At 26.7% G+C, this 26,731-nt stretch overlaps 5 protein-coding genes and 1 long non-coding RNA gene across 9 annotated transcripts; 4 read left to right on the forward strand and 2 right to left on the reverse strand.

Annotated features, from left to right (window-relative positions):
• Window positions 1–3,959: 3,959 nt before the first annotated feature.
• Window positions 3,960–5,340, reverse strand: LOC141533298 (uncharacterized). Its single transcript, XR_012480237.1, has 2 exons — window positions 5,200–5,340; window positions 3,960–5,042 (listed from the first exon to the last, which is right to left on the reverse strand). It is a non-coding gene; the product is annotated as an uncharacterized LOC141533298 (long non-coding RNA).
• Vha55 (V-type proton ATPase subunit Vha55) lies at window positions 5,295–8,016 on the forward strand. Its single transcript, XM_074252092.1, has 5 exons — window positions 5,295–5,430; window positions 5,525–5,745; window positions 6,335–6,801; window positions 6,944–7,609; window positions 7,677–8,016. The coding sequence occupies exons 2-5, from the start codon at window positions 5,661–5,663 to the stop codon at window positions 7,941–7,943; spliced, it is 1,485 nt and encodes a 494-aa protein (XP_074108193.1). The 5' UTR covers window positions 5,295–5,430; window positions 5,525–5,660; the 3' UTR covers window positions 7,944–8,016.
• Window positions 8,017–9,517: 1,501 nt separating this feature from the next.
• Window positions 9,518–13,174, forward strand: LOC141533270 (succinyl-CoA:acetate/propanoyl-CoA:succinate CoA transferase-like). The gene is made up of 6 exons (XM_074252053.1): window positions 9,518–9,675; window positions 9,788–10,047; window positions 11,020–11,172; window positions 11,321–11,560; window positions 11,679–12,083; window positions 12,376–13,174. Exons 2-6 carry the CDS (start codon window positions 9,855–9,857, stop codon window positions 12,828–12,830), a joined length of 1,446 nt encoding a protein of 481 aa, XP_074108154.1. The 5' UTR covers window positions 9,518–9,675; window positions 9,788–9,854; the 3' UTR covers window positions 12,831–13,174.
• A 139-nt stretch (window positions 13,175–13,313) lies between these two features.
• Window positions 13,314–15,917, reverse strand: LOC141533271 (TGF-beta-activated kinase 1 and MAP3K7-binding protein 1). 2 transcript variants are annotated; one of them, XM_074252055.1, is made up of 4 exons: window positions 15,721–15,917; window positions 15,201–15,526; window positions 14,761–15,134; window positions 13,314–14,166 (listed from the first exon to the last, which is right to left on the reverse strand). In XM_074252055.1, the coding sequence occupies exons 2-4, from the start codon at window positions 15,521–15,523 to the stop codon at window positions 13,469–13,471; spliced, it is 1,395 nt and encodes a 464-aa protein (XP_074108156.1). In that variant the 5' UTR covers window positions 15,524–15,526; window positions 15,721–15,917; the 3' UTR covers window positions 13,314–13,468. The 2 variants fall into 2 exon arrangements, with proteins under 2 accessions (XP_074108156.1, XP_074108155.1); XM_074252054.1 differs by having other exon boundaries at window positions 15,201–15,563.
• A 161-nt stretch (window positions 15,918–16,078) lies between these two features.
• Window positions 16,079–19,055, forward strand: Ric8a (ric8 guanine nucleotide exchange factor A). The gene is made up of 6 exons (XM_074252051.1): window positions 16,079–16,255; window positions 16,603–16,739; window positions 16,953–17,337; window positions 17,401–17,968; window positions 18,069–18,336; window positions 18,409–19,055. Exons 1-6 carry the CDS (start codon window positions 16,184–16,186, stop codon window positions 18,524–18,526), a joined length of 1,548 nt encoding a protein of 515 aa, XP_074108152.1. The 5' UTR covers window positions 16,079–16,183; the 3' UTR covers window positions 18,527–19,055.
• Window positions 19,056–19,371: 316 nt separating this feature from the next.
• Window positions 19,372–26,722, forward strand: Mino (glycerol-3-phosphate acyltransferase mino). 3 transcript variants are annotated; one of them, XM_074252046.1, is made up of 6 exons: window positions 19,372–19,532; window positions 21,481–21,599; window positions 22,436–22,614; window positions 23,417–23,572; window positions 24,320–26,219; window positions 26,483–26,722. In XM_074252046.1, the coding sequence occupies exons 2-6, from the start codon at window positions 21,491–21,493 to the stop codon at window positions 26,665–26,667; spliced, it is 2,529 nt and encodes an 842-aa protein (XP_074108147.1). In that variant the 5' UTR covers window positions 19,372–19,532; window positions 21,481–21,490; the 3' UTR covers window positions 26,668–26,722. The 3 variants fall into 3 exon arrangements, with proteins under 3 accessions (XP_074108147.1, XP_074108148.1, XP_074108146.1); XM_074252047.1 differs by lacking the exon at window positions 19,372–19,532 and adding an exon at window positions 19,624–19,642; XM_074252045.1 differs by lacking the exon at window positions 19,372–19,532 and adding an exon at window positions 20,484–21,137.
• Window positions 26,723–26,731: the final 9 nt, after the last annotated feature.

Below are 26,731 nucleotides of genomic sequence, written 5' to 3' on the forward strand. Positions count from 1 at the left end.
AAATTTTAAATATATAAGAATACAAAAAAAAAGGTAAAAACTAAAAAAAAAATTAAATATTAAAACGAAAAAAAAAATGTGAATTACTTGTTACGTAAATGGTAATTGTGATAGATTTTTTGATGATTTTTACAATCTCAAAAGTCTTATTATCCTAATTATATAGAATTATATCTCTTCACACTCTATGTAATAGATTTCTGCTTACTGTTAAAGTAATATACTTGAAAAAAAACGTTTTAAAGAAAATGTTTTAACGACAAAGTTATTATTAATATTAATATTATTATTATTAATATGAACAAGCAACAAACATAATGTCGGAATATATTTATTAAATAATTAAACACTTTGTCATCGATATTAATATCATAATCAGAGCTTCGAGAAAGACAAAACCAAGATCAAACAATTGCTTATAAGTTATTAATTATTGTAAGATTTATTACTTCATTTACCAACTCGCCATTGGTCATTTTCACTTGTGAAAGGACAAATTACAATAGAATTTTTTTTTTTTTTTTTTTACTACTATCATTATTATTATTATTATTATTATTATTATTATTATTATTATTATTATTCAAGAGCCATTTTACACTATTTTTTTATTTACATGTTTGAAACACACACACACACTATACAATCGTAAGTAGGAGCAATATTAAATAAAAAACACGAAAGCTGAAGAAATTATAGCTCACGATTCATAGTCTTCCTAGCAACACTGAGTTTTATTGACTATGCTATTAAAAAGAAATTTTAGGAAGTTTTTTAGTGATTCAATTTAACCACAAGATATATATTATATATTAAAAATAAAATAAAGAGGGAAATAAAATAAAATGTGAAAGAAGAAATAAAAGAACAAAGAGGAATTATTAATTATTCCCGTGGATAAAAAGCAACTATTGTCAATGTAAAAATAGCTGATTAAATTTATCGGCTTGTGCAATTGAATTAAAATCACTCATTTTATTTTTTTTAATGATATTGCTTCTTTGATTTATATTTATATATACAGATATTAATTAATAATTAATAAGAGACGAATTATTTAATTTAAGATTATTACATACTAAAAAAAAAAAAATGAATATATTTCATACAAAGCATTGATAGTTAATTCAAATCAGTATTTTATCTTAATCATTCAATGTATGTATACGTGAGTTTTCATTTCCAATTATTATTATTATTATATTTATAAATTTATGCATAAAGCATTGTGTTCCATTGGCTGTTTTGCTATACTATTTAAGAGTGCGTTTAAAATGTTAGAAAATTATTTCTTCATCTGCCAAATTAAATGCAAAAGTTAACTCTTATTAATTTATACATTTAAGTTAATTTATTTTAAATTTGCTATTTAAAAATCTTATTTAAAATAAATTACACGGTAAAAATAAGATTATACTGGATATTATCTTAGATTATACGGAGTGAAAAAAAATTTTTCAGATAGTAGCTGGTATAATCCAGATTATAATGAGTATAATCTAATATAATATCCAATGTCATCTTATTTTTTCCGTGTAGCTTGGATTTTTTTATTTTATGTTTTGCTTTTATTGAAATATTGTTCGTATTAATTAATGATAATTTTATAGTTAATCGTTACCAATTGATTTGTTACTAAAATTAAGGAAACTTATTATTATTATTATTTTTTGTTCATTTTATTTTTGTTCCTTTTAATACTCAATAATTAAGCTAGCTTTTATGACACAATATACAGTGTCTTTTTTATTATAAATAGTAATAAAAGTATAAACAAAAATAAAAAAAAAAATAAATAAAATAAAAGTATGAAAAAAAAAATATTAGTTATTAGAGAATGCGATATATATATTAATAAATATATATTTTGTGTGGTTTAAATTACATTCCATTTATAATTAATAAAAAAATATATATATTTATATTTGGTATTTCGAGGCAACTAATTTGCGGATTTATATTTCGTAAAAAAAAAAAAAAAAAAAAAAAAGTGTAATTTTTTATAATCATTAATCATTTTATTTTTTAGCTTATTAATTACTTTTATTTTTTATTTACAATCTTTAATATTTATATTTAAATAATTAAATTCTTTAGTGCCAAACAATTTATATACATATTATTATTATTACTTTTCATAAATATTAATATTTAAATTTATTTCTGTGCATTAATTTTTTAAATTTATAGACAAAAAAAAATGTTTAATAATTAATAATTGAATGAAAAGATAAATCTTGATTAGTCAGTTGAAGTACAAATATTTAATTGTATTGTGTGTTTTTTTTTAAATTAATTATAAGTATGACATTGTAAAATTATTTTTTCCGTTTTGTTCCATTCCTAGAGTGTTAATTATTATTTTTAATTTAATTATATTATATTAAATAAAATACTTAACAGGCTGATGATTATAAAGGGCAATTTAATAATTTAAAAAAGTCAAGCCCTTTTGGACTTTTAGTTTATAATTTTTTTTTTTTATTTTAATTATTTATTGTACGTTTATATTTTTCTTTTGTTTTACTGAGTTTAAGGTACTTTGGTTACATATCAAATTGACCACCGAAAATAAAATATAAAACAGTCGCATTCCAAGAGTGCTAACAGATTTAAAACAATAATTATAATTATAATTGTAATAATTTTTTTAATTTCTCGTGATCTCGGATTTATTGACACCAATGTTTATCATAAATAATTAATGTGTAATGTATATGTATGACAGTTATTTAAACTTTTAAAATAAGTGTTTTATTCTTGAGAAAAACTAATAATTATTATTACTATTATTAATTGTAATAAATATATTTAAAAAAAAAAAAAAAAAAAAAAAAAAAAGGATAAAATTTTTCGACGTATTATTTTGTTCGTAAGAATTAAAATTTATTTTAAAAAATACTATTGTATACTGTTATAAATTTTTCGCAAAATTAAGTGTTGCTATTGCGTACACTTTAATTAATTAATTAATTAAAAAAAAAAAAAATTTATTATCAATCTCAATAAATGGATAGTTTTTCTCTTTTATTAAAATTGAAATAAAAAAAAATCAATAAGCAAGTATTTATTTATGAAATTTATTTTTAAAAGTGTGAACGAACTGGATAAAAATTAATCGAGTGTTTTAAAAATAAAAAAAATTACTTCCGAGTGCATAATGAAAAAAAAAAAAAAATTAAAAAATATGAATCTTATTAAATAATTACTTCTGCATTAAATATAGTACAACACGAATTAAAATGAATAAAAAATTATAAAACTCTAATGCAATATTAAAAGAGTGTATACCAATATATTTTTTATATGCTAATCAGTGTTATCACTGTTAAAAATGCATTATTTAGACTTACATTATAATTCAGGTTTGCTGTTATCATATATCAATAAAAATCTTAGCTTATTTAAAGCCTATTTTTTCAAAGGTTGTACTATTTAAAATATTTAAAAGTGTATTAAAAAAAAAAAAAAAAAAAAATTAATGGCGATTATTGTCTACTCAAATAATGTGATTAATTTAAAACCACTTTCATTTTTTTTCCACCCTTTATTTTCTGTATTTATTACTCCAAAGTTCGAAGACTAGTCTTTAAAGCAAAGGTCTCATTTTTTTTTCTGTTTTTAAGCAAATTAACATTTTTTTCTACCTTGTACCTACAAAATTTAGTTGCGTTTTTTTTTTATATGACATATTAATATATATTTAAATTTATTGTATTTTATGTGTACACGTATTGTAAACTTTTACAACAAAATGGTTGAGAAGATATGAAATTTAAATATTTTATTCTATAAGGTATTCATTTTTTTTAAAAGAAGAAATATTGATGTAATGCGACATTTGCTACTTATATTGTCATTATTATTAATTTAATTAATTATTTCTTTATTATTATTATCATCATTATTGAAGAATGGATTATTATTGTCAAAGCGTATAGTTGAATCTTGTAAAACGCTAATTAAAAAACTAATTGTCTTAAAGTAAATTTATCAACGATATAATAATCATAAATATTAATGAAAAAGCAATAAAGCGTTTTACTTTAAAAGCTTTTTCATAAATAACTTACACAATATATTATTATATATATATTATATAGATAAAAAAAAATTTTACAAGACTCAGCTGATTTGAAAATATTTTAATATAGGATAGAAAAAAAAAATAAAATATAAACTATTAAGTGTTAGCCTTATAAGAAGTATTTTTAAATAAACATAAACAACTCTGTTAATTGTACATTGTTTGACCATATCAAACGGAATTTTTGCCGCCAATTTCGTCAATTCCACCCTATCCTATACTAAGATATTCTCAATTTAACTAATATCAGTTTTAAAATATGTAAAAAAATAAAAAATAAAAAAAAATGATAAAATTGTAATAAAAACAAAAAAAAAGTATGATATAGAAATATAACACTCTTGTGTGCGCATAGGCTGCAATGCAATAAATATATTATTATATTAAATTATATACATACAATATATATATTATTAAATTATTATATATATATATATATATACATTGTGATGCTCACAAAGCACATAACACAATTAACCAAAATTGTAAAACATTTCATGTGATTTTGGAAAGTGTTATACTTTTTATTTCCTGCCAATTGTTTATTTATAAAGTTATTCTTCGTTCTTTTTGAATAAATTAAATTAATAATTTAATTTTTGTGAATTATTCTTGCAATTAATTCCTAAATGTCAAAGTTTATCTTTATGCGGCTTCATTTCTTCTTTTATGACATTTAATTTAGCGGTCAGCTGTCAATTTTAAAAATTTTAATAACAAATCAATTATAATAAAAAAATGCTTATAAAAATTTTCATTAATTTTCACATGTGAAACTTTTTAATTAATTTATTTTAATAATAATTTAATTGCTACAAAATTCTAAAATAATTTTTAATATCTGTCAACTTCAGTGTCATTAAATTTAATATCATTCTTCTTTCTTCAGTAGTAACACAGCGCTGCCTGTCAGCTGTTTTAGGAAACTTTTCACCATACTGAAGTTAGCGGTCAGCTGTCAATTAAAAAATTTTTTTAACAAATTAATAAGAATAAAAAAACGCTTCTAAAAATTTTCACTTGTAATTTTTATTAATTTTTACATTTTAAACTTTTTAATGAAATTTTTAATAATAATAATAAAATTTTATAAAAAATATTTTAATACTTGCATTTAAAATTTCCCGCTTATTTACAAACCACAAAATAAGTCAAATGACATGTATAAAACTTCAAGCACGTGACGTCAACGTTATAGTAACCTCTCTTTTCATCCACTCGCTGTCTCTCTCAAAATTCAGTCCCATGATCACGACGCAACTCGAAAGACTAATTAAAAAAAAACACAAGCATTAACAATCGAGCATCTGAGCTGTCAAAAATAATCGCAAATTTCTTCCCAGGTAATTCACACATCTGTCCTCTAATACTTGCACTAATAGTTTACATTTATAAACACATAAATTTATTCTTACAACTAAAAACTCCCCCCTCCAGGCCAGCCAGCGAGGTGGCAGTAGCAGTCAGCAGACAGAGCAAGACATCAATTTCTGCGTTTGACGAGTTCTGTTGTACTTGATCCCAGCAATTAATATTTTGATTGTTTGAATAAGTGTAATTGCTGGTTTTTACAATGAATAAAAGCATTGGAAGTCGCCAAGCACACCAGGAACATGTCCTGGCGGTGTCCAGGGATTTTATTTCCCAACCGAGACTCAGTAAGTATTTATATTTTATTTATTTTGAGGAAAAAAAGATGAGACCTTCCTCAAGTGGGCGTAGTTGATCGATCTGCTGTCGGGTCAGCTGATTACTAGTAATTATCTGAATTTAGGATAATTATTGACAATTTATGTGTTATTAATTATGCTCTAAGTATTTTTAGAGGTAAATTTATTGTAAGTATACGCAAAATGTCAAAATTGTGAGTTAATTTATAGTTGGGTGAGTTTAGCAGTCATGTGACTGTTAATGACGATCTATCATGGTGGTAAAGATACATATTTTAAATTATATATATTAATATTATTCAAGTTCAAGAAATATAGCTTGATTAAAATTACATTTGTGATGTAATATTTATTTAATTTAATATTGGAGAGTCATTAAATTTTTTTTTATAAAATAATATTTTTAGAATGAAAAATAAAAATTTTAAAAACGGGCGTAGTCTTTTTTTGCATACAATATATATATATATATATATATATTTTTTTTTTTTTTTTAATTATTTTATATTATAAAAAATTTTTTTAATTTTTATTATTATTATTATTATTATTATTAATTATATGAATTATTTTCCAGCTTACAAAACAGTCTCGGGAGTAAACGGTCCTCTGGTAATCTTGGACGAAGTAAAGTTCCCGAAGTTCGCTGAAATTATTCAGCTGAGACTTGCTGATGGCTCAGTCCGTTCGGGAAAAGTCCTTGAGGTGTCTGGCTCCAAGGCTGTGGTCCAGGTATTTGAAGGAACATCTGGAATTGACGCTAAGAACACCGTCTGTGAGTTCACTGGCGATATTCTCAGAACTCCAGTATCTGAGGACATGCTGGGGCGTGTATTCAACGGATCTGGAAAGCCGATTGACAAGGGACCTCCAATTCTTGCGGAAGACTTCTTGGATATTGAAGGACAGCCGATTAATCCTTGGAGTCGTATTTATCCTGAGGAAATGATACAGACTGGTATTTCTGCTATTGATGTTATGAATTCAATCGCCAGAGGACAAAAGATTCCCATTTTCTCAGCTGCTGGTCTTCCTCATAATGAAGTAAATTATTTGATTAAATTTTTTAATCACTCACATACAAATAAAAATAATAATAACAATTTTTTAAATAATTTATAAGTCACTGAAATTAAATTTATTTTTATAATAACAAATAAAATTAAAAATATTTTTTTTTTTATAGATTGCTGCACAAATTTGTCGCCAAGCCGGTCTGGTAAAAACTCCGGGCAAGTCAGTATTAGATTCTCACGAAGATAACTTCGCCATTGTCTTCGCAGCTATGGGAGTAAACATGGAAACAGCTCGTTTCTTCAAGCAGGACTTCGAGGAGAACGGTTCTATGGAGAACGTGTGTCTGTTCTTGAATTTGGCCAACGATCCAACAATTGAACGTATTATTACACCACGTCTTGCTCTTACGGCGGCAGAATTCCTCGCCTACCAGTGTGAAAAACACGTACTGGTCATCCTGACCGACATGTCATCTTACGCAGAAGCTTTGCGTGAAGTATCTGCTGCTCGTGAAGAAGTACCCGGACGTCGTGGTTTCCCCGGTTACATGTACACCGATTTGGCCACCATTTACGAGCGTGCTGGTCGTGTAGAAGGTCGTAATGGATCTATTACCCAGATTCCTATTCTTACTATGCCTAACGATGATATTACTCACCCTATTCCCGATCTTACTGGGTATATTACCGAAGGACAGATTTATGTTGATCGTCAATTACATAACAGGCAAATTTATCCACCTGTAAACGTATTACCTTCACTTTCTCGTCTTATGAAGTCGGCTATTGGCGAGGGAATGACTCGTAAAGATCACTCTGATGTTTCTAACCAATTGGTAAGTTTTATTTATTTTTATTTATTATTATTATAAAAATAATTAAATAAAAATTTTTTTATTTCAGTATGCTTGTTATGCTATTGGTAAAGATGTCCAAGCTATGAAAGCTGTCGTAGGAGAGGAAGCTCTTACACCTGACGATCTTCTTTACCTTGAATTCCTCTCGAAGTTTGAAAAGAATTTCATTTCTCAAGGAAATTACGAAAACCGAACAGTCTTCGAGTCACTCGATATTGGCTGGCAGCTATTGCGTATCTTCCCGAAAGAAATGCTTAAACGTATTCCAGCGAGTACCCTCGCTGAGTTCTACCCTCGAGACTCACGTCATTAATTTAATTTAATAAAATAAAATAAATGTTAAATATATATCATTTAGATAATAATTAAAAATATATTAAAGATGATTCGTCGTGGTCTTATTAAAGTTTGCGTTATTATTTTTAAAATCGGAGGCTTTTAGAAATTAATATGAATCATCGGGCATGAATATATAATAATCCTGTACAGTTTTATAATCACAGGAAAGTGTTGGCAGACAATACGAGTAATCGGTATTTAAGTACATCATAAATATATTATTATTAAAAAATTTTAGTGAAAGCGATACACTGTATTAAATATTTAACGTTAAAATTCTAAAGGTTTATTCATGTAAATTGTAATATATATATTGTTCAGTATTATCATGAGGATAAAATAGCCATTATGTTCCTTTTAGTGCATCTTACATTCCAGCGTAAAAATTTATTAAACTTCCCGAAGTTCTAAATAATTATCAATGCCATTTATAATTTACAATCATTTAAAATTTAGCTGTGTAAAAAATATAAATTAAATTTTTATGGATTAATGCACAATTTTAAGAGAGCTATTGATCCTTGTATGATAATGCTTGCCTACAAAATAAATTGTAAGCTAAGAAAATAAGTAATTGATTTCTTCGTTATAAAAAGAAAGTTTTTTTTTTTTTTTTTTTTTTCCCCGAACTTAGAGCACTCTCTGATGCTTTGCATTGAGTCGTGTAATATAAATATGTATTGTGTATATTCAATTATGCATTATATCAAGTATTCAGATTGATAATAATGTAATCTGCAAAAATAATATATTGCTAAAATGTAAAAAAAAAAATTTTTTTCCATTTATTTATCCTGTGTCCTATTTTAACTGTAGCAGATTTATAAATAATAAAAAATTAAAATTAAAATGAAGTTAACCGACATCTAAAAATTTTGATAAATTTTTTTAATATTACCAAAAAATAAAAAAAAATTTTATCGGTAAAAATTCTAAAAAACTACACGTGCAATTTTTAAAAATTACAAGTGAAAATTTTAGAAACCTTTTTTTATTATAATTAGAAATTTGAATAGCGCGCCAAAATTTTAACCAATAATTAATCGTGGCCCTTTTTTGCGAGTTTCGACCTTTGACTAACTTCAAAACTTAATTTAGAGGATTGATGATTTGTTATAACAATTTTTAAAATTGACAGCTGACAGCTAACTTCAGCATTATCAATTAAATTATTATGAAAAAAAATTTTTAAAGCATTTTTTTTTATTGTAATTTATTTTTTATAAAGATTAAGTATCATAATTTTATTTATTAATTTTTAAACTTGATAAATTATTTAAAATTTTTAAAAAGTCAAATATTGACAGACTAAATTTAGAAAATTTTCAATATTGACATTGAAAGGTAAAAATTTTCCGACATTTTTTAAACAAATGAATTATAAAGAAACATTTTATTGCAATTAATAAAATAAAATTATTTTTTCCAGCCGACTAGACACATCAATAATAAAACAAATTTATCAGAGTGAGTAATTCTAGTTTACATTCAACATTAAACCGAGTGTTTTCATTTGGCAAGAGGTCGCTGTTGCAATAAAGAGCGAGCAAGAGAGTAAGCACATACATTAATTGAAGAGAGAATTTTATTTATTGAGCTAGATTCTGTGTCCGTGCCGTCAGTGTCCGAACGCCTCTCAATTGAGCAGTACACAATTATTACACACATTATACTAAATCAGAGTTAAAAATTACAAATTAAACTTTGTAAGTACACCAGAACATTCTTTTAAGGATTATTGATTTATCTTGCTTGATAAGATAATATTTGGTAGTGTACAGTTTAACAATTTTATTTTTAAACATAATTACTGTCTAGGTGTGCTGTCAACAAGTTACTTAATAATTCTTCTGTCTGGGAACTATAAAAATTACAATAATTCGCAATGGCTGCATTAAATCGACTTATTAAATTATCTGAAGGGTTTAAAGGTCTAGCGAGTGCACATGGGTATCGATTACAAGCTTCCAAGACTTTTTACACTTATGTCAACGAGCCGGCGATGCCCATTCCTGACAAGGAACCTTGCTGGGTCAAGTCCGCTGAGGAAGCCGTTGAACGGGCTGGTTTAGCATCTGGTTAGATTTATTTATTTATTCACGTTTAATTTAGCTGTTACTTCATAATTTTTTTATTTTTTTTAACAAGCAAAATTCTTCAAAAAAATTATTTTTAAAAAATTGCATTTTTAATTTATTAAAATTTCTAAATGTCAATTTTTTTTTTTTTTTGTGAAAATTAAGTTAGCCGACATTTAAAAATTTTAAGAATTTTTTTTTTATTAAAAAAATTATTACAAAAAAATAAAAAAAAAAATTATCTTTTGTAAAAAAACTTTAAAAATTGTAAGTGCAATTTTTTAAAAATATTTTTTTTGTTCTGATTTAATTATTAAAAAAAAATCAAACAATTAAAAACGTCAGATTTTTTTTTTGCCATAATTTACTTGTTAAAAAAATTATAAAATAACTGCTAAATTAATTTTTATATTTATTTATTGACACATTAAACCTAATTCATCAAACGAAAATACCTATTTATATCATTGGCTTGATAATATATTAATTATGTCGGGTATTGAACTAGTTTTTAACAGTTCTATTGCTTATTAATTGCATTTATTGTGTTGAAACGCTAGTTGTCTATTTTTACAACCTTTGACGTCAGATGACGGCTATACATTTCTATATTATAATAATTGGGTCAATGGTAAAATGCAAAAAAGCAAGATCTAAAGAAAACTCTTAAGAGCCTTGAGTATTTGTTTACATCAATATCAGTAACATGTCATAATCAAAATTGTAATTATATAATTTTGAAGATGAGGTTAATTTATTATTTTAATTGCTCGTTGTATTTTATTTATGAAAAAAAAAATAATCTGGTTAATTCAAATACTGACATTTAAAAACTCTGACCTTTATGGTCTCTGAGATTATATTATCCCAGTATTGATGTAAATAAACTCAATAAAATAATCATAAAAGATAATATAATTATTTGAATTTTTTTTTTTTTTTTTTTTTTTTTTTTTTTTTTTTTTTTTTTAGATCAAATTGTGTTTGTCCAAGGAGCAGCAGCAACTCCTGTGGAATTATTGCGAGGTCTTACCGAGTTTGGAGTTAAATCTAATGTTAAAAATGTACGATTGTGTCACATGCATTTGGAAGGAGCTGCTCCATTTGCAAAGACTGAAAATGCCAGTAAGTATTTTTATTTTTTTTTTTTTTTTTTTTTAATTAATTTTTTTAATTTGTGAAATTTAAAAATGTCAATAATTAAGAAATTACAGTGCAATTTAATTAAAGTCATTATTTAATAAAGCAAAATTTTATTTATTTATTTTTACAGAACACTTTAGATCCGTAAGCTTTTTTATCGGTGGTAATGTCCGAGGAGCTGTAAATGAAGGTACAGCTGATGCTATTCCAATTTTCCTCCATGAAATACCGAAGATATTTAATCAAGATTACATGAAACCTGACATCGCTCTTATTCACGTGACACCACCAGACAGTAAAGGATATTGTTCATTGGGAACTAGCGTTGACTGTGTTCGCGCAGCTCTTATTAAGTCGAAAAAAATTGTTGGTAAGTTTACGTAAGAAGTAAAATTTAAATAATCATAAATTACGATTTTTTTGGAGTAGGGATAATAATTTTAGAGGCGTAATTTCAATGGGAAATTAATGTTGATTTATTTTAATAGCTCAAGTTAATGAAAACATGCCGAGGACTTTTGGTGACGCAATTATTCATAAAAGTCACATCGACTTTGCTGTTGAGCACAATGGGCCTCTGCCAGCTCACCCTGTTAAGGCACCAACCGACAAAGAGCGGGCGATCGGCAAACATATTGCTGAGAATTTAGTAGCTGATGGAGCGACTCTTCAACTGGGTATTGGGAGTATTCCTGATGCAGTATTAGCTCAGTTGAAGAACCATAAGAACCTTGGTATTCATAGTGAAATGTTTAGCGATGGTGTTGTTGATCTAGTTAATATTGGATGTATTACAAATAACAAAAAGTCTATTCATCGCGGAAGGATTGTGGGATCTTTTTGTGTTGGATCACAAAAATTGTATGATTTTATGCACAACAATCCATTTATTGGTGTGTATTATGATTTTAATTTATAATTTTGACATTTAGAGATATTTTATTATTATTTAGAATTTTTAAATAAATAAATTGGAGTAAAAAAAATTTTTTTTCGTAGAAAGTTGCAAAAATTGTGAATTAAAATTTTTTTTAATAATTTTTTTTACAAATTATTTATGAGTTAAAAAAAAAATATATATAATGAAATATCTCCAAATTTAATTATCATTTGTAACACTTGTAATATTACTTGATAAAAAAAAAATTTATATATTATTAATAACATAAATAAATAATTTTACAGAGATGTTGGTTGTCGATTACGTAAACGACCCGAGAATAATAGCCAAGCAACCAAAAATGACTTGCATCAATTCGTGCATTGAAGTAGACTTAACTGGACAAATTTGTTCCGACAGTATCGGAACACGAATGTACTCTGGATTTGGAGGCCAAGTAGATTTCCTGACCGGCGCGGCGATGAGTGAGGACGGTTTGGGCCAGCCGATAGTTGCATTAAATTCAACAACCGCTGACGGAAAAACCAGCAAAATAACTCCGGTATTAAAATCAGGAGCTGGTGTAGTGACCAGCAGAGCCTTGGTCAGATACGTCGTGACAGAGCACGGAATCGCGAGTCTGTTTGGTAAGACTCTGAAGCAACGTGCTCACGCGCTTATTAACGTCGCTCATCCAGATCATCGCGAAGCTTTGGAGAAAGCAGCTTTTGAGCGGCTCAAAGGAATGCCCGAACCTTGAACTCGTTAGTCATCTTTATTTGTCGGTAATATCACTAAAGAGTATTCACAATCTAGAGATTAAGAAGAAATTAATTATGGCTTTAGATTGTGTATTCGAACACATATTTAGAGTTTATTTTTTTATTATTATTATTATTATTATTTCATGATAATATAGTGCATTTTTTTATCACGAGATTATGTGAGAGTTCATAGAACCATTTGTAACATAAAATTCTAATTGTAAAAATCTTCTAATTATTTTGAAATATGATTTAAAATAATTTTTATATTAAAAAATTAAAAATTAAAAATAGCCATTTTTATATATAGTATGCCATTTACTATTTAATAGTATAGCTAATTATAAAATTCTTTATTTACTTTCAATAAAAGTAATTCTTAATTGAAAAAAATAAAGTTTTTGCTTTATTTATTAATTTTTTTTTTTTTTTTAAATTAAAATAAAATTGCAACTGTCAATAACTGACTCTTTTACCTTATATGTTTTTTTTTTTTTTTTATTTTAAAAATTATTTACATTTTGATTTAACTTAATTTTGTTTACAATTTAAAAATTTTTAATTTATTAAAAAAATTTTTAATTTATTTAAAAAATTTAAAATTTATTTTACATTTTAAGCCCAACAAAATTATTTAACCAAAGTCAATATCTTTAGGAAGCGTCCCATCTTTTCTGCGCCTCTCAACATTTTCAAAAAATTCTGAAAAATCAACATAAGGTTGAATTTTAGCATTCCTATCCGGCCGAGTATTTACCGAAGAAGTCTCGGATGTCGACGTAGTATCATTTGTTGAAGGATTAAAATCTGAAACATTGCTGGTGCATAACTCGCCTTCCTCGACACTTGCAACAGCAGTCTGGACAATCGGGTTGAAGTGAACCGACTGGCCGCTCGGACTTTTTAAAGCATTTGGTAGAGGAAAATTAAAATTTCTCACCAGGAGTGTAATGTCCCCGCGCTTACCACTTTTAGAAGAATTTTGTGAGTTACTCATGTTCATATCATGGTGGATCCTGACCACTTTGTCTACGACTGCTTGAGCAACTCCAGTCAGAGTGGCCTGAATTCGGAACTGTTCGACTGCCATCAAAGCTAGTTCTTTATTGACCTGGTCAGTACCCGTAGCTTCTTCTAAAGACTTGTACAATCCGCGGGACATCAACAGAAGAAATCTGCACGAGTCATCCAGGTCAATACCACCATTGATTTCTGGCTCTGCTATTATTGGTTCTGACGTTGACGCTGCTAGCTCTTCAAATTCTTTATATCCTCCTTTGACTAAATAATTCCCTAGACACCTTGTGTTTTCTTGATTACCCAGGTGAGAACCTTTGAATGAACATTAATTGGTTAATTAATCATAGTAAATAAAATTATTTTTACTAAAAATAAATTACTATTTCTTCTAGAAAAAAATTATTACAATTTTTGAGCACATTTACATGTGGAATTTTTTATAATAAATTATTTTTGAAAAAAATCCTATAAATCATCAAATATCAGATAATTTTAGCACAGTTAAAAAAATACTTTTTTTTATGACACTAAAATTATAACTTTACCATTTTTGGATTTTATTAATTCTAAAAAAAAAAAACTAAAAAAATTATTTTTTAAAAATACGATTAATAATTTCAATATGTAAAATTTTTTTTTTTTTTAATAATTTCTTAGAGATAAAAATTCTAAAAATGGTCAATCGTCTAAACACCGATGTTACCTGACATTAGAAATTTTTTTATAATTTTATAGCAGTAAAAAAATTCCACGTGTAAAAATTAAATAAAATTATTAGTGGAAATTTTTTAAAGCCTTTTTTATAATGGAATTAATTTTTTTTTTAAAGTTAAAAAAATTTACAGCTGTCAGTTAACTCCAGTATCATCAATTTTAATATAATTTTTTTTTAATTAAAAAAAATACCTTGTCTAATAGATTTAGTATCAAGATTAAGTTGCGACAGCCTCAAAAGTTCATCTTCATTCCTTAAATCATGGTCAATACTCAACTGAACAACCCTCAGCACTTGATTACTGTCAGTTTTACAAAGCAGAGCCCGACTATCTCCAACATTAGCCACGAACAAATTATTCCGAAAGACCAGAGCGACAATTGCGCTTGTCCCAGCAGCCAGTTCGCGGTTTAACTTGTTCAGTTTGTTCACCAGATCCGGAAACTTCTGATAAGCTTCGTATGAATTAAGTTCTTCTGGGATGTCAAACTTCAAGCTGGTGCGCTCTGCCAGTAGATCTCCGATTGAATCAAAGTATCCTCGCTCCACTGAAATAAATGCCTGTCTAAAAAAAAAAACAATAATTAGTAATTAATAATTAATTTTTAAATCTAATTATTATTTAATTTACCTGAGAACTTCTTTGATTTCTTCATTAGTACTCTTGCCATTGAGCTGTCCCAGCAGTATCTCAGCGGCCATCCTCTGCAGAGCGAAATTAGCAGCCCTGGAGCCTTCATGCCCGTCAAATATTCCATAAACAAATGTTGACTCGTCGTATTTGCAATGAAAGCACCTGTCTTCAAACGGATGATCTTCTTGGCGATAACCATCTTCCCTGTAGATCTGGTTAGTGGAAAATCCTACTGCAGATTCTTTGCATACCGGCAATGCATCCGTCCAGTTGTCCTCTGAGTCTTCAAATTCCATCTGTATCATTTCTTTTACTGGCATTACCTTGATGACATTAAAGTTAGCTGTCACTATTGTAATTCTAAAAATTTTTTTAATAAATAAATTTGCTCCAAAAAATTATTTCTGAAAAATTACATTTTTAATTTTCTAAATGTCAATTTTTTTTTTACCATAATTTATTTGATAAAAAAATTTTTTAAATTAATTATTATCTGCTAAATTGATTCTCATATTACCTTTTAATAATTTATAACACTGAAGTTGACAGGTATACAAATTTTTTTAGATATTTATAGCAATTAAATTATTATAAAAAAATTAAATTCAAAAGTTTCACATGTTAAAATTAATAAAAATTACAAATAATATAAATTTCTACATGTCAATTTTTTTTCCTAATTTTTTTTGCCATAATTTATTTGTTACTTGTAATTTTAACTATGTAATGTTATTTGTTTGCGTTTGTTCTAGGTCTTGGAATTAAACAGTGGTGTCCTCTATATTATTCTATAGTAAGCTTTCTTGGGTAGGAAATATAGAAACTATAAACTTTTATCAATAATCTATATATCTTGTAAATTTTTTATGTACAATAAGATCCAAAAGACGCGAATGTACTTTATATTAGTTGTGCCGATTGTGGAGACCTTGTATATTTTTTCTGTCAAATAATCCAAACATTATTAGCAATTAATAACAATGGAATTAATTAATATAATCAATTTAGAAGGAGAAAAAATTTCTGAAAATTATGACAAATTTTGTGAAAAGGTATTACATATATTAGCAAATTTATTTTGTGATAATTTTTTTGACATTTAACTTAGCTGTCACTTGACAATTTTTTAATTTTCTTTAACAAAAAAATTATTTAAAAAAAAATTGCATTTTTAATTTATTAAAATTTCTACAAGTCCATTTTTTTAATTATTTTTTTTTTTTTGCTATAATTTATTTGTTAAAGAAAATTAAAACAATTGTGAAGTGACAGCTAAATTATGAAACTTGACTTAGCCGATAGTTGATAATTTAAAGATTTTTTGTAACAAATAAATTATGATAAAAAAAAATAACATTTAGAAATTTTAAAAAACTACAAATACAATTTAATTTTTTAGCACATAAAAACTGTAAAATTTGAAGATTTAGACCATGATTCAAGAGAAAAAATTTGGAATAATTTATTCACTCGGTTACAGAGTGATAAATATTCTGCCATTCATCTTAAATGTTTACAAGTTCTTAAAATATTGAGGTAATATTTGTAAAATACATAATATTAAATTTAATAGACATTTAACAAATTTAAAAATTTTTTATAACAATTAAATTATACTAAAAAAATTCCAAGTGCAAATTTTTTTATAACGATTAAGTTATTAAAACAATTAAAAAAATTGTCAGATTTCTGTATCATAAAATTACCGAGTTTAAAATTTTATGTTAATTATTTATTTTTAATTTACAGTCGTGATAAAAAAGACCTAGATATAATAATAACAGACGAAAGACTAAACATTATTCTTCTGAAAGCTGATCTAGCTGCTCCAATTCTTCCACCGTACACAGAGACCACACTCGAAGCAGTAAAACTACTCTGTAATTTAATATACAATTCCCCAAGTGTTCAAATTCAGATAACGAAAACAGATTGTCTGAAAAATCTAGTCACCCGAATAAGCAATTATGACCCAACTGTCACAAATAATATCATGCTATTTGATATGAGAATTTTATTTTTAATTACCGCGTTGAATATTCCCTCAAGAAATATTTGCAGAAATGAATATAACGGAGATAAATTATTGGTCGACTGTTTGAATAATTTATCCAACAGATTATCATCTTCCAAGGTAATTATTGTAAATTTATTGTAAATTATTAAATTAATAATTAATGAAGTATTTTAATTTTAGGAAGTAGTTGAAGTAATTTGCGAGCTCCTAAAAGCTCTGTACAACATATACATAGACGCGGAGGAAACAACAAAAGAACAATCGGAAACTAATAAAAGATTAGTTAAAATTTTGTACCGATTATTGACTTTAGAGGACGTGAAAAAGCTTGACAGCAAAGAATTGCAAAGTGGTATTGCAGATTTATTGGTCGTAATACCGTACACCAGTCATGGCTCTCTGGTACCTCGAATAAGTCCCGAGAATAAAAGCTCTGAAGTTTTTGAGGACTCGGACATGTCGGCAATCTGGGAGCTGGTGAAATATTTAAACGAGTGTTTAAATTCTCGAGAGAATCTTGTTAAAAATACTTTACCTGCCGTGTCGGCCTTGTTGAAGCTCGCAAAAAACAACAGATGCATACGCAAGTATGCTAGGCTTAAAGTTCTGCCGCCTTTGAAGGATGTGATGAAGCGTCCTGAGGAAGGGACAACTTTACGTGCTAAATTGTGTAAATTACTGACGTTTCCGATCATGGAATTACGAGTTGCTATCTCTGAATTTTTATTTGTTCTGTGTAAAAAAAATGGTAATTTATTTTTTTTAATTATAAAAAAATTTTCAGTCATTTTATTTTTTCATAAAATAAAATGAACAATTATTCTCAATCGTTTGATTTATAATTTCAGTTGGTCGCATGATTAAGTATACTGGCTTTGGCAATGCAGCTGGAATGCTTGCTAATAAAGGACTTTTAGGCGGGAATCAGCCTGAGACGAATTACTCGTCAGAGTCCGGAGAAAGCGACACTGAAGAGTATGCTAAGTATAAAGAAAACATTAATCCTGTGACTGGATGCTATGAGAATCCTAAACCTAGTCCTTTGGAAGGAATGACTGAGGAACAGAAAGAGTACGAGGCTATGAAACTTGTCAATCTTGTCAACAAGTTGTCTTGGTAATTCTAAATTATTTACTGTTTAAAATACTTGATATAATTTTTATTGATAATTTATTTTATGATTTTTAGTGATGGAATCATCAAACCATGTACGGTTGGTGAAGATGGCAAGCCAAAACCTATTGAGCATGTATTCGAGCTACAGAAAGGTTTAAATTTACCAAAAAATGACAGTGATGAAGATTAATAAATTTATAAATTTATTAGTATGAAAATTTTTTTTGTAATATTTTTTTTTTTAACTTATTTGTTCGCTATCGGAGTATTTATACTATATTATAAAATATTTATAATTAAATTAACAGTTAGGTCCAATTGAAAAAAAAATTTTAAGATTGATTCTGTAATTTATAAAAATTTATTATGAAAATTAAGTTAGCCGACATTGAAAAATTTTTATAAATTTTTTTATTAAAAAAATTAAGAAAACAAATTTTCATCTGTAATAAATTTGAAAAATAAGTGCAATTTTTAAAAAATATTTTGGAGTATTAATTAAATAATTAAAAAAAAAATTAAAAAAGTCGGTTTACTTTTGTATGATAAATTTATTTAATATAATAACAATAAAAATAACAAAAAAATTCCTTCAGTTGAGTAATATGACACTAAAATCAGCTGACAGTTAAAAATTTTTCAATTTTATTTAACAAAAAAATTATTTTAAAAAAATTGCATTTTTAATTTTATTAAATTTCTACAAGTTGATTTTTTTTATAATTTATTTATTAAAGAAAATTTTTAAAATTTAATGTCATGCTAAATTAATTTTAATGTAATTTAAAAATTACTTACAAAAAATTATATTGTTAATTTTAAATATTTCTTACTTGTAAAATTTATCTTATAAAGTTTATTGTGTCATAATAATTGTAATAAAAAGATAAAAATTCTCTTAAATTAGCCGTACTTAATTCGAACAATGGAAAACTGTCAAACAACTCTTGACCTTGAAACTTAATACATAAATACCTTCCCATTTCTCGAGACTAAAGTGGGGGGAGTTCTCCTGTTTCTTCTATTCTCCGTAAGATATAACTATGTAAGCGATCGTGAGTCTCACTAACAAAAAAAAAAACAGAATAATTTTTTACAAATATTTTTAACAAATTATTGAGGATAATTTTTAAAAGAATGTCATAAAAAGAGGCGTCATAAAAGAGGAAATAATCTCGATAAACTGTCCAAATAAAGTGAGTAAACATTTATTTAATTAAGTGAGGTTAACACATGTTTTTTTTTCAGTATCCAGCATTGAGAGTTTATTAGATAATATCCAATTAGCAGATAGAGATGTACATAGGTACTTATATTTATGTATATATATATAAGCATATATCACATTGTAAGTCAATTGAGATTATTCGTGCAAAAATTGAGTGTGTGAGTTCATTGGCTGTCACATATGCATTTAACCACGTGCTCGTGGTGGTAAACGTCGGACAATTGAGTCAATGCATTTAACTTTCGCCTTTTCTTGGTCTGCGCTGGGTATTTGGATCGTCAGTCCAGTTACAATAGGACTGAAACAAGAATAAGTCTCCTTCTTGTCAGTCCAATTAAATTACTTCGCTGAGCTCGTATCGTTGCGAAAATTTTAAAGATAATAATCTTCTTAAATTGATAAAAAAAAATTTTTTAATTAAATTTTCAAGTAATTGATTAATTTTTAAGTTAATGACAAGTGATAAAAATTATTTTTTTTTTTTTTTTTAAAGAAGAAATATTGAAAAATTGTAAATTCTGTTTAAAAAAATTTTTTTAATGACACTGAAGTTGTTATTAAAAATTTTTGTAGAATTTTATAGAAATTTAATATTAAAATTAAGTCAGCTGGTATTTAAAAATTTTTATAAATTTTTTATTTAAAAAATTTCAATTAAAAAATTAAAAAAAAAAACTTGAAAAATTTCAAGTGCAATTTTTTATAAATATATTTTTAGTTGTAATTTAATTAATAAATCCTAACTTCAGTGTCATAAATTAAATTACTATAAAAAAATATTAAAAAATTTTCACATGTAAAAATTAATAAAAATTACAAGTGAAAATTTTTAAAAGGATTTTTTTATTATAATTAATATGTTTAAAAAAATTTTTAAAATTGACAGCTGATCGTTAAACTTCAGTATGATTCTGTTTAGGGGAAAAAAATTATCAAAAAATATCTAATGAATAATTTTTAATAATGTGAAAAGTAACGGTATGTGTCAATGACCGTAAGTTAATACCAAGACGATGGGCTTAGTGCCAATGTCTGCACTGTTGAATCCGCATATTGTGTACCAGCAAGTAGAAAGTTCAAGTTGATAACAACTGTGCTATAATTTAAGTGGAGTGGATGATGATGATGAGTTTGGAAAATTTTAAATATATCATCAATAAATAATCTACATCGATTATTTTTATTTTGTTATAATTATAATTATTTTATGAAGCAGTGATTATTACATTGATACACAATACTCGATACTCAAGTTGTGTTTAGTTGGTTGATGCCAATCGTATCATTAAAATATGACAGTCTTTCTTCACTATTGATTTAGTTCAGTGATGTGTATCGTGTTTTTCTCTTCATACTCTTGACAAATTATTCAAAAATTTTTGTTTAAATATTTTTTCAATATTAAATTAAAATGATTCTGTAAATTTATTATTTTTAAATTAAATTAATACAATTGTTTATAAATGTTTTAAAAATAAATTAACTGAGAAATTTTATGAAAAATTTTAATAATGACTGGAATAATTGAAATATTCATTTTTTGTGGTATCCTCTACTACTTTTTCAACTATAGGTATTTATAATTTTTTAAAAATTTATTTTATAAATATTTTCATTGCAATAACAAGTACCAATCAATTGAATTTATAAATATGAAGGCTGTGGTTTTAAAAGTAATTTGATAACGTGGTCTATTGTGACCGAGTTATCAAGTACTTGTTAAATATTACTTGATTAACATTTAATATCATTTACATAATCATTAATCATAATCATCGACATTTATTTTTAAATCGTTTAAATAATATTATTTTTAATTTTTTGTATTTATTGTTACTTATTTGCCGGAATTTGAATCAAGAAATTTTTAATAAAATTGATAAGAATTTTTAATTAATTATTTTTTTTTGTTTCAGAGCAAGTAATATGCTGGATGTATTATCAACAAGGATTCAAGAAGTCTATGCCAAGTGGGACTCGAGAACAGATGTCATTCGTGATACTGAAGATAATGTTCAACGTCTTTCACTAGATGGTTTGTTAAAAATTGTTTATATATTTATTTATTATTTTTTAAATTATAAATTATAACAAAAATAATTTCTTATTTAATTATGCCTTATTAAAATTAATAATATTGCAAAATGTATTTTTTGACACAATTATTGACATTATCAAAGATATAAGCTCGTTCTGATGTTGTACTCATCAAGAGCTTTCATTTGAGTACCCACATCAATTTTTCATATATATATATATATATATATATATATATATATATATATATATATATATATATATATATATATATATATATATATATATATATATATATATATATATATATATATATATATATATATATATATATATATATATTATATATATGTATATATGAAAAATATATTAAAAATGCATGTGGGTACTCAAATGAAAGCTCTTGATGAGTGTAATATCAGGATGAGCTTATATCTTTAAAAAGATTATAAGTTGACTAAATACTTAGTAATTTCTTAATTATTAATGTTTTTTGAGATACAAGCTTATTCCGATATTACACACATCAAGAGCTTTCATTTGAGTATCCACATGCATTTTTGATATATTTTTCATATATACATATATGTAATATATATAAATATATAAAATATATGAAAAATTAATATGGGTACTCAAATGAAAGGTATTGATGAGTGTAACATCGGGATGAGCTTAGATTTTTAAAAACGTCAATATTTAAAAAAATACAGTGCAATTTAACAAAATTTATTATTTAATAAAGCAAAATTTTATTTATATAAAAAATATAAAAAAAAAATTTTTATTATTTATAATTATTTGAAGAAATTTTAACAGTAAATTTTTTTTTAGGACTAAGACGCGCAGGCCAGCAAAGTCAGAGAAGAAGAATTCAAAGCAGAGAACAAATAAGAAAATTAAGAGAAAATTCTCTGTTCAAAATAAAGGAAGCTGAGCTTTTTGTTCCTCCTGTACCAAAAATATCTTTATTTATTTATCAATGTTGTCAAACATGCACACCCACATCAAGAGTAAGCATAAATTGAATTTATAATTTTTTTGTTCCGTAAAACTAAGTTGGCGCGTTGCTAAAAATATATATATATATATATATATATATATATAATTTTGAGCGTGTCTTCAAGTGTCTGCATTAATGCAGTTTCTTCTTGACAGCACACTTGCACTTGTTGCGTAATTACACGCTGCGTACATACCAATAAGTCAAATATTATAAAATAAAATAAATAGCAGTATCACGATAAGTTAATTTATTTTTTAAAATTAATTAAAAATAATACTCAGAGTTCACAGATAAATTAATAAACAAACTTAAAAAAATGAAAACAATAGTCAAGTGTCAACGTTAGTTAGTTTTTTTTTTTTTAATTCTTTAAGCAACGCTGATGATTACACAATTGTTGTATTTTATTTATATCCTTTTACAATCGCTGATTATTTGTAATGTTAAATTTTTAATTAAATGAAAATATTTTAATTTAAATAATGAAAATTTTTACTCAAGAATTATTGTAATAATTTTTTAAATTAGATCAGTGCGATGCACAATGAACAAGATAATTTTTTTAAGCGATGGATAAAAATAATAATCATTCGCGAAAATTTAGAGAAAGTAAGTTTAAAAAACCAGCCATTGACTAAATAGTGTGCTAAAAAAAACAATAAAAATTACTGTAATTACTATTTTCAAACCGTGTCACGATTACGGTCAGAAACTTTCACAAATTCCTCACTTTATTATTTAAAGCATCAATAATTTTTATTTAAAAAAATTTTAATTATTATAATTAATAATTATTGTTATTTTTTCAGGGAACATTTTCCACCGAGGCTACAAAACAAAATCAATTATTGGGAAGAAATTTATTGCTCGTTGAACCGTGTGGAAATATATTTTCTAAAATTTTTTATCATTTTTCTTTTATAAGCAACGTCAAAAAGTATGACTATCCTCGAGTAACGCAAACAGTAAGTTCTTTTTCAATTGGAAAAATGAAGAGTCAAGAACTATTGACCTCATTGATAATCTCTCAAGTAATTTATTATTTATAATTAAATGCTTCCTGCATTTATAATTGTTGATGAATAATAATTTAGTAATATTTAAAAATACACTTTTTTAAAAATAATAATTAAATTAATACCACAATATTTATTCTTATCTTAGTTCGAAATATATTTATTATTTGTAATTAAAATCTTTTTATGGCAATTGGTCAAACTTAATATTTATTGCTAATCTTTTATTTAGTTTTACGGGTTTTATACAATTATCTACACTTTAAAAATTTATTATAAATATCCATAAATTTTTCCAAACAATGTTATAATTAATTTTTTAATTAATTTCAACTTGCAATTTTGCAGTTTAAAAATAAATAAAATTTTGTGGTATTAAATAATTATTTTTGTTAAATTGCATTGTACTTTCTTAACTATTGACATTTTTAGAGATATAAGCTCATTCTGATGTTACACTCATCGAGAGCTTTCATTTGAGTACCCACATCAATTTTTCATATATTTATATATATTTATATATACATATATACATATATACAAGATACAAGGTCAATTCTCAATTATGTATCTAGAGATATTTTTAAAACCTTTGCAATGACATTAAATTTCACTATAAAATCTTGAAAAAAAATTTTTCTTATTCTCTTAAAACAGATAAAAAATTTTTACTAAAAATTAAATAATTAATTCCAGGTTCTAAATGACGAAAGGCTAAAAGGCGCCATAAAACAAACAGCCCTAGAAACCTCGAAGGATGATCAAATCCCCGAAGAAGAAGCTTTTTCCCAAGCAGAATCCCGCGCTCGGGCAATATTATCCCGGATGGAGAGCACGATGAGCCACAACTTGCTGCGGCTGACCGGCTGGCTGCTCTTCAAGCTTCTTCCACTATTCATAAAATCAGTAATAGTCCAAGATTCCCAAATAGAAATGGTCCAGAAGGCGAATAACCGCGGAGTGCCTCTGATATTCCTTCCTCTGCACCGCAGCCACCTGGACTACATCATAATAAGCTTCGTCCTGCTCTGCAACAACGTGAGAAACTCTTTAATCGCCGCCGGAGACAACCTGAGAATCCCGATCTTCGGCAAGCTTCTAAACGGGTTGGGAGCGTTTTATATAAAGCGTCGTATAGATCCAGTCCAAGGTCGCAAAGACATGCTGTACCGCGCTACGCTTCATACATATGTAATGGAAAGTCTTCGAGCTGGGCACAATATTGAATTCTTTATCGAAGGCGGCAGAACAAGAACTGGAAAGCCTTGTATGCCTAAAGGGGGAATCCTCAGTATAATTATCGACGCGTATAAGGACGGGACTATCGAAGACGCTTTGATAGTTCCACTGTCTGTTAATTACGACCGACTTGTCGACGGGAATTTCGTTAGAGAGCAGCTGGGCCAGCCGAAGAAGCCGGAGACTTTTGGCTCTGCTATCAAGGCAATTTGGTCGACCCTCAGAGGAAGCTACGGGATAGTAAAGATGGACATCTGCGAGCCGTTTTCGCTCAGAGAGATGATCAAGTCGATTGACAACCAGCAGTCCAGGCTGCTGCTCAATCCTGCGGACAACAATCAGAAGAAATCTCTCAAAGTTACCATGTCTACGTCCTCGCTTTATGGAACAGACGTCGTTGATGACGAACACCGGTTGCTGGTCGACTGTCTAGCTAGACATGTTGTCTACGACTGCGCTCACTCCATGCCGATCATGTCGACCAATGTCGTTGCTTTTTTGCTTCTCAATAAATTTAGAGAAGGATGCACGCTGGACAAACTTGTTGAAGCCTTCGAAGCTATGAAGCAAGAGCTGGAGTGGCTACATAAAGACATCGCTTTTTCCGGAGAGACTATTGATGTCATCAACTATGCTCTAGGAATTTTAGGACCAGGATTGGTCAAGCAGGAACGCCAGGAAATAATCCAGAAGCTAGAAGGACAATCCACGGTACTAAAGAAAGAAGTCGTCATTTCTATTCAACCGGTGTCCATCCTCCCGAACGTGATCGAACTCGCGTATTACAGCAACTCGATGGTCGTTCATTATGTCATGGACAGTATTGTTATCTCGGCTCTGTACGCCACGTTGAGAGAGCAAATAAACGATCCTAGGGTAATTGCTGAGGATAAAATTTATGTTTTTCAACATGTCTTGGTGGAAAATGCGCTGAAGCTTTGTGATATTCTTAGGCAAGAGTTTATTTTTTCTAAGCCTTGTCAGAATTTGGAGTATTCTATTATCTCGACTATTCAAAATTTGTCCTATGCTGGGATTCTTATGCTCTGTGAAGAGAGTTATCTGGAGGAGGAATTGTGGAGCAGAAGGTATGCCAAGAATTTTGATGACAGTTCTGATGAAGAGTATGCGGTGCAAAATGCCGCCAAGAAGATTCAGTATAAACTGAATCTGGAGGCTGACTCTTCGGGGAGGATGGAGTTTCTTCATACTATTCTCAGGCCTATTATTGATACGTATACGTTCAGTGCCTTTGCTTTGAGAAAAGTTGTTGGCAGGTCGCTTGTTGAGAGGGATCTAGTTCAGGAAATTCTTAGTGAAATTAAAATTAATATTGACAGAGGCGTTATTAATTATGGTGAGTTTTTTTTCTAGGATTATTATTCTTTTTTTTTTTTTTTTAATTAATAAATTAATAAAATTTATTAAAAAAAAAATTAACTTGACTCAAGAACCAAGAATATCATTTTGAAAAAAATGATTTTCTTTAGTCAAAATAATAAATTCTTGAGACAAAAAAATTTTTTTAATACTCAATAAATTTATTTTTAAAATTAAAAAAAAAAAAAAAAAAAAAAAAAAAAATTTTTAATATTTAATAAAATTAATTTTTATTTCTAGGTGAAAGCTTGAGTGTGGAGCCAATAAAAAATTCATTAAAACTCTTTGAAAAGTGGCAAGTTCTTGAATGTCACCCTGAAGAAAATGCAAAAATCTATTACCTGCGAGACGGGTATGACAACGACGAGGCAGCTAACCAGATTTACGAGTCTGTTGAAGTTTTCAAATGGACGAAAAAAAATTAACCAACAACTCAGGACTTAAAAATAACATAAAAGACTTTATAAAGATAATAATTAATAATAATAG

Source organism: Cotesia typhae, unplaced genomic scaffold (genome assembly GCF_013202065.1).
Source record: "Cotesia typhae breed Kobodo isofemale line unplaced genomic scaffold, CoteBio_Ctyphae contig_83, whole genome shotgun sequence".
Taxonomy (NCBI): domain Eukaryota; kingdom Metazoa; phylum Arthropoda; class Insecta; order Hymenoptera; family Braconidae; genus Cotesia; species Cotesia typhae.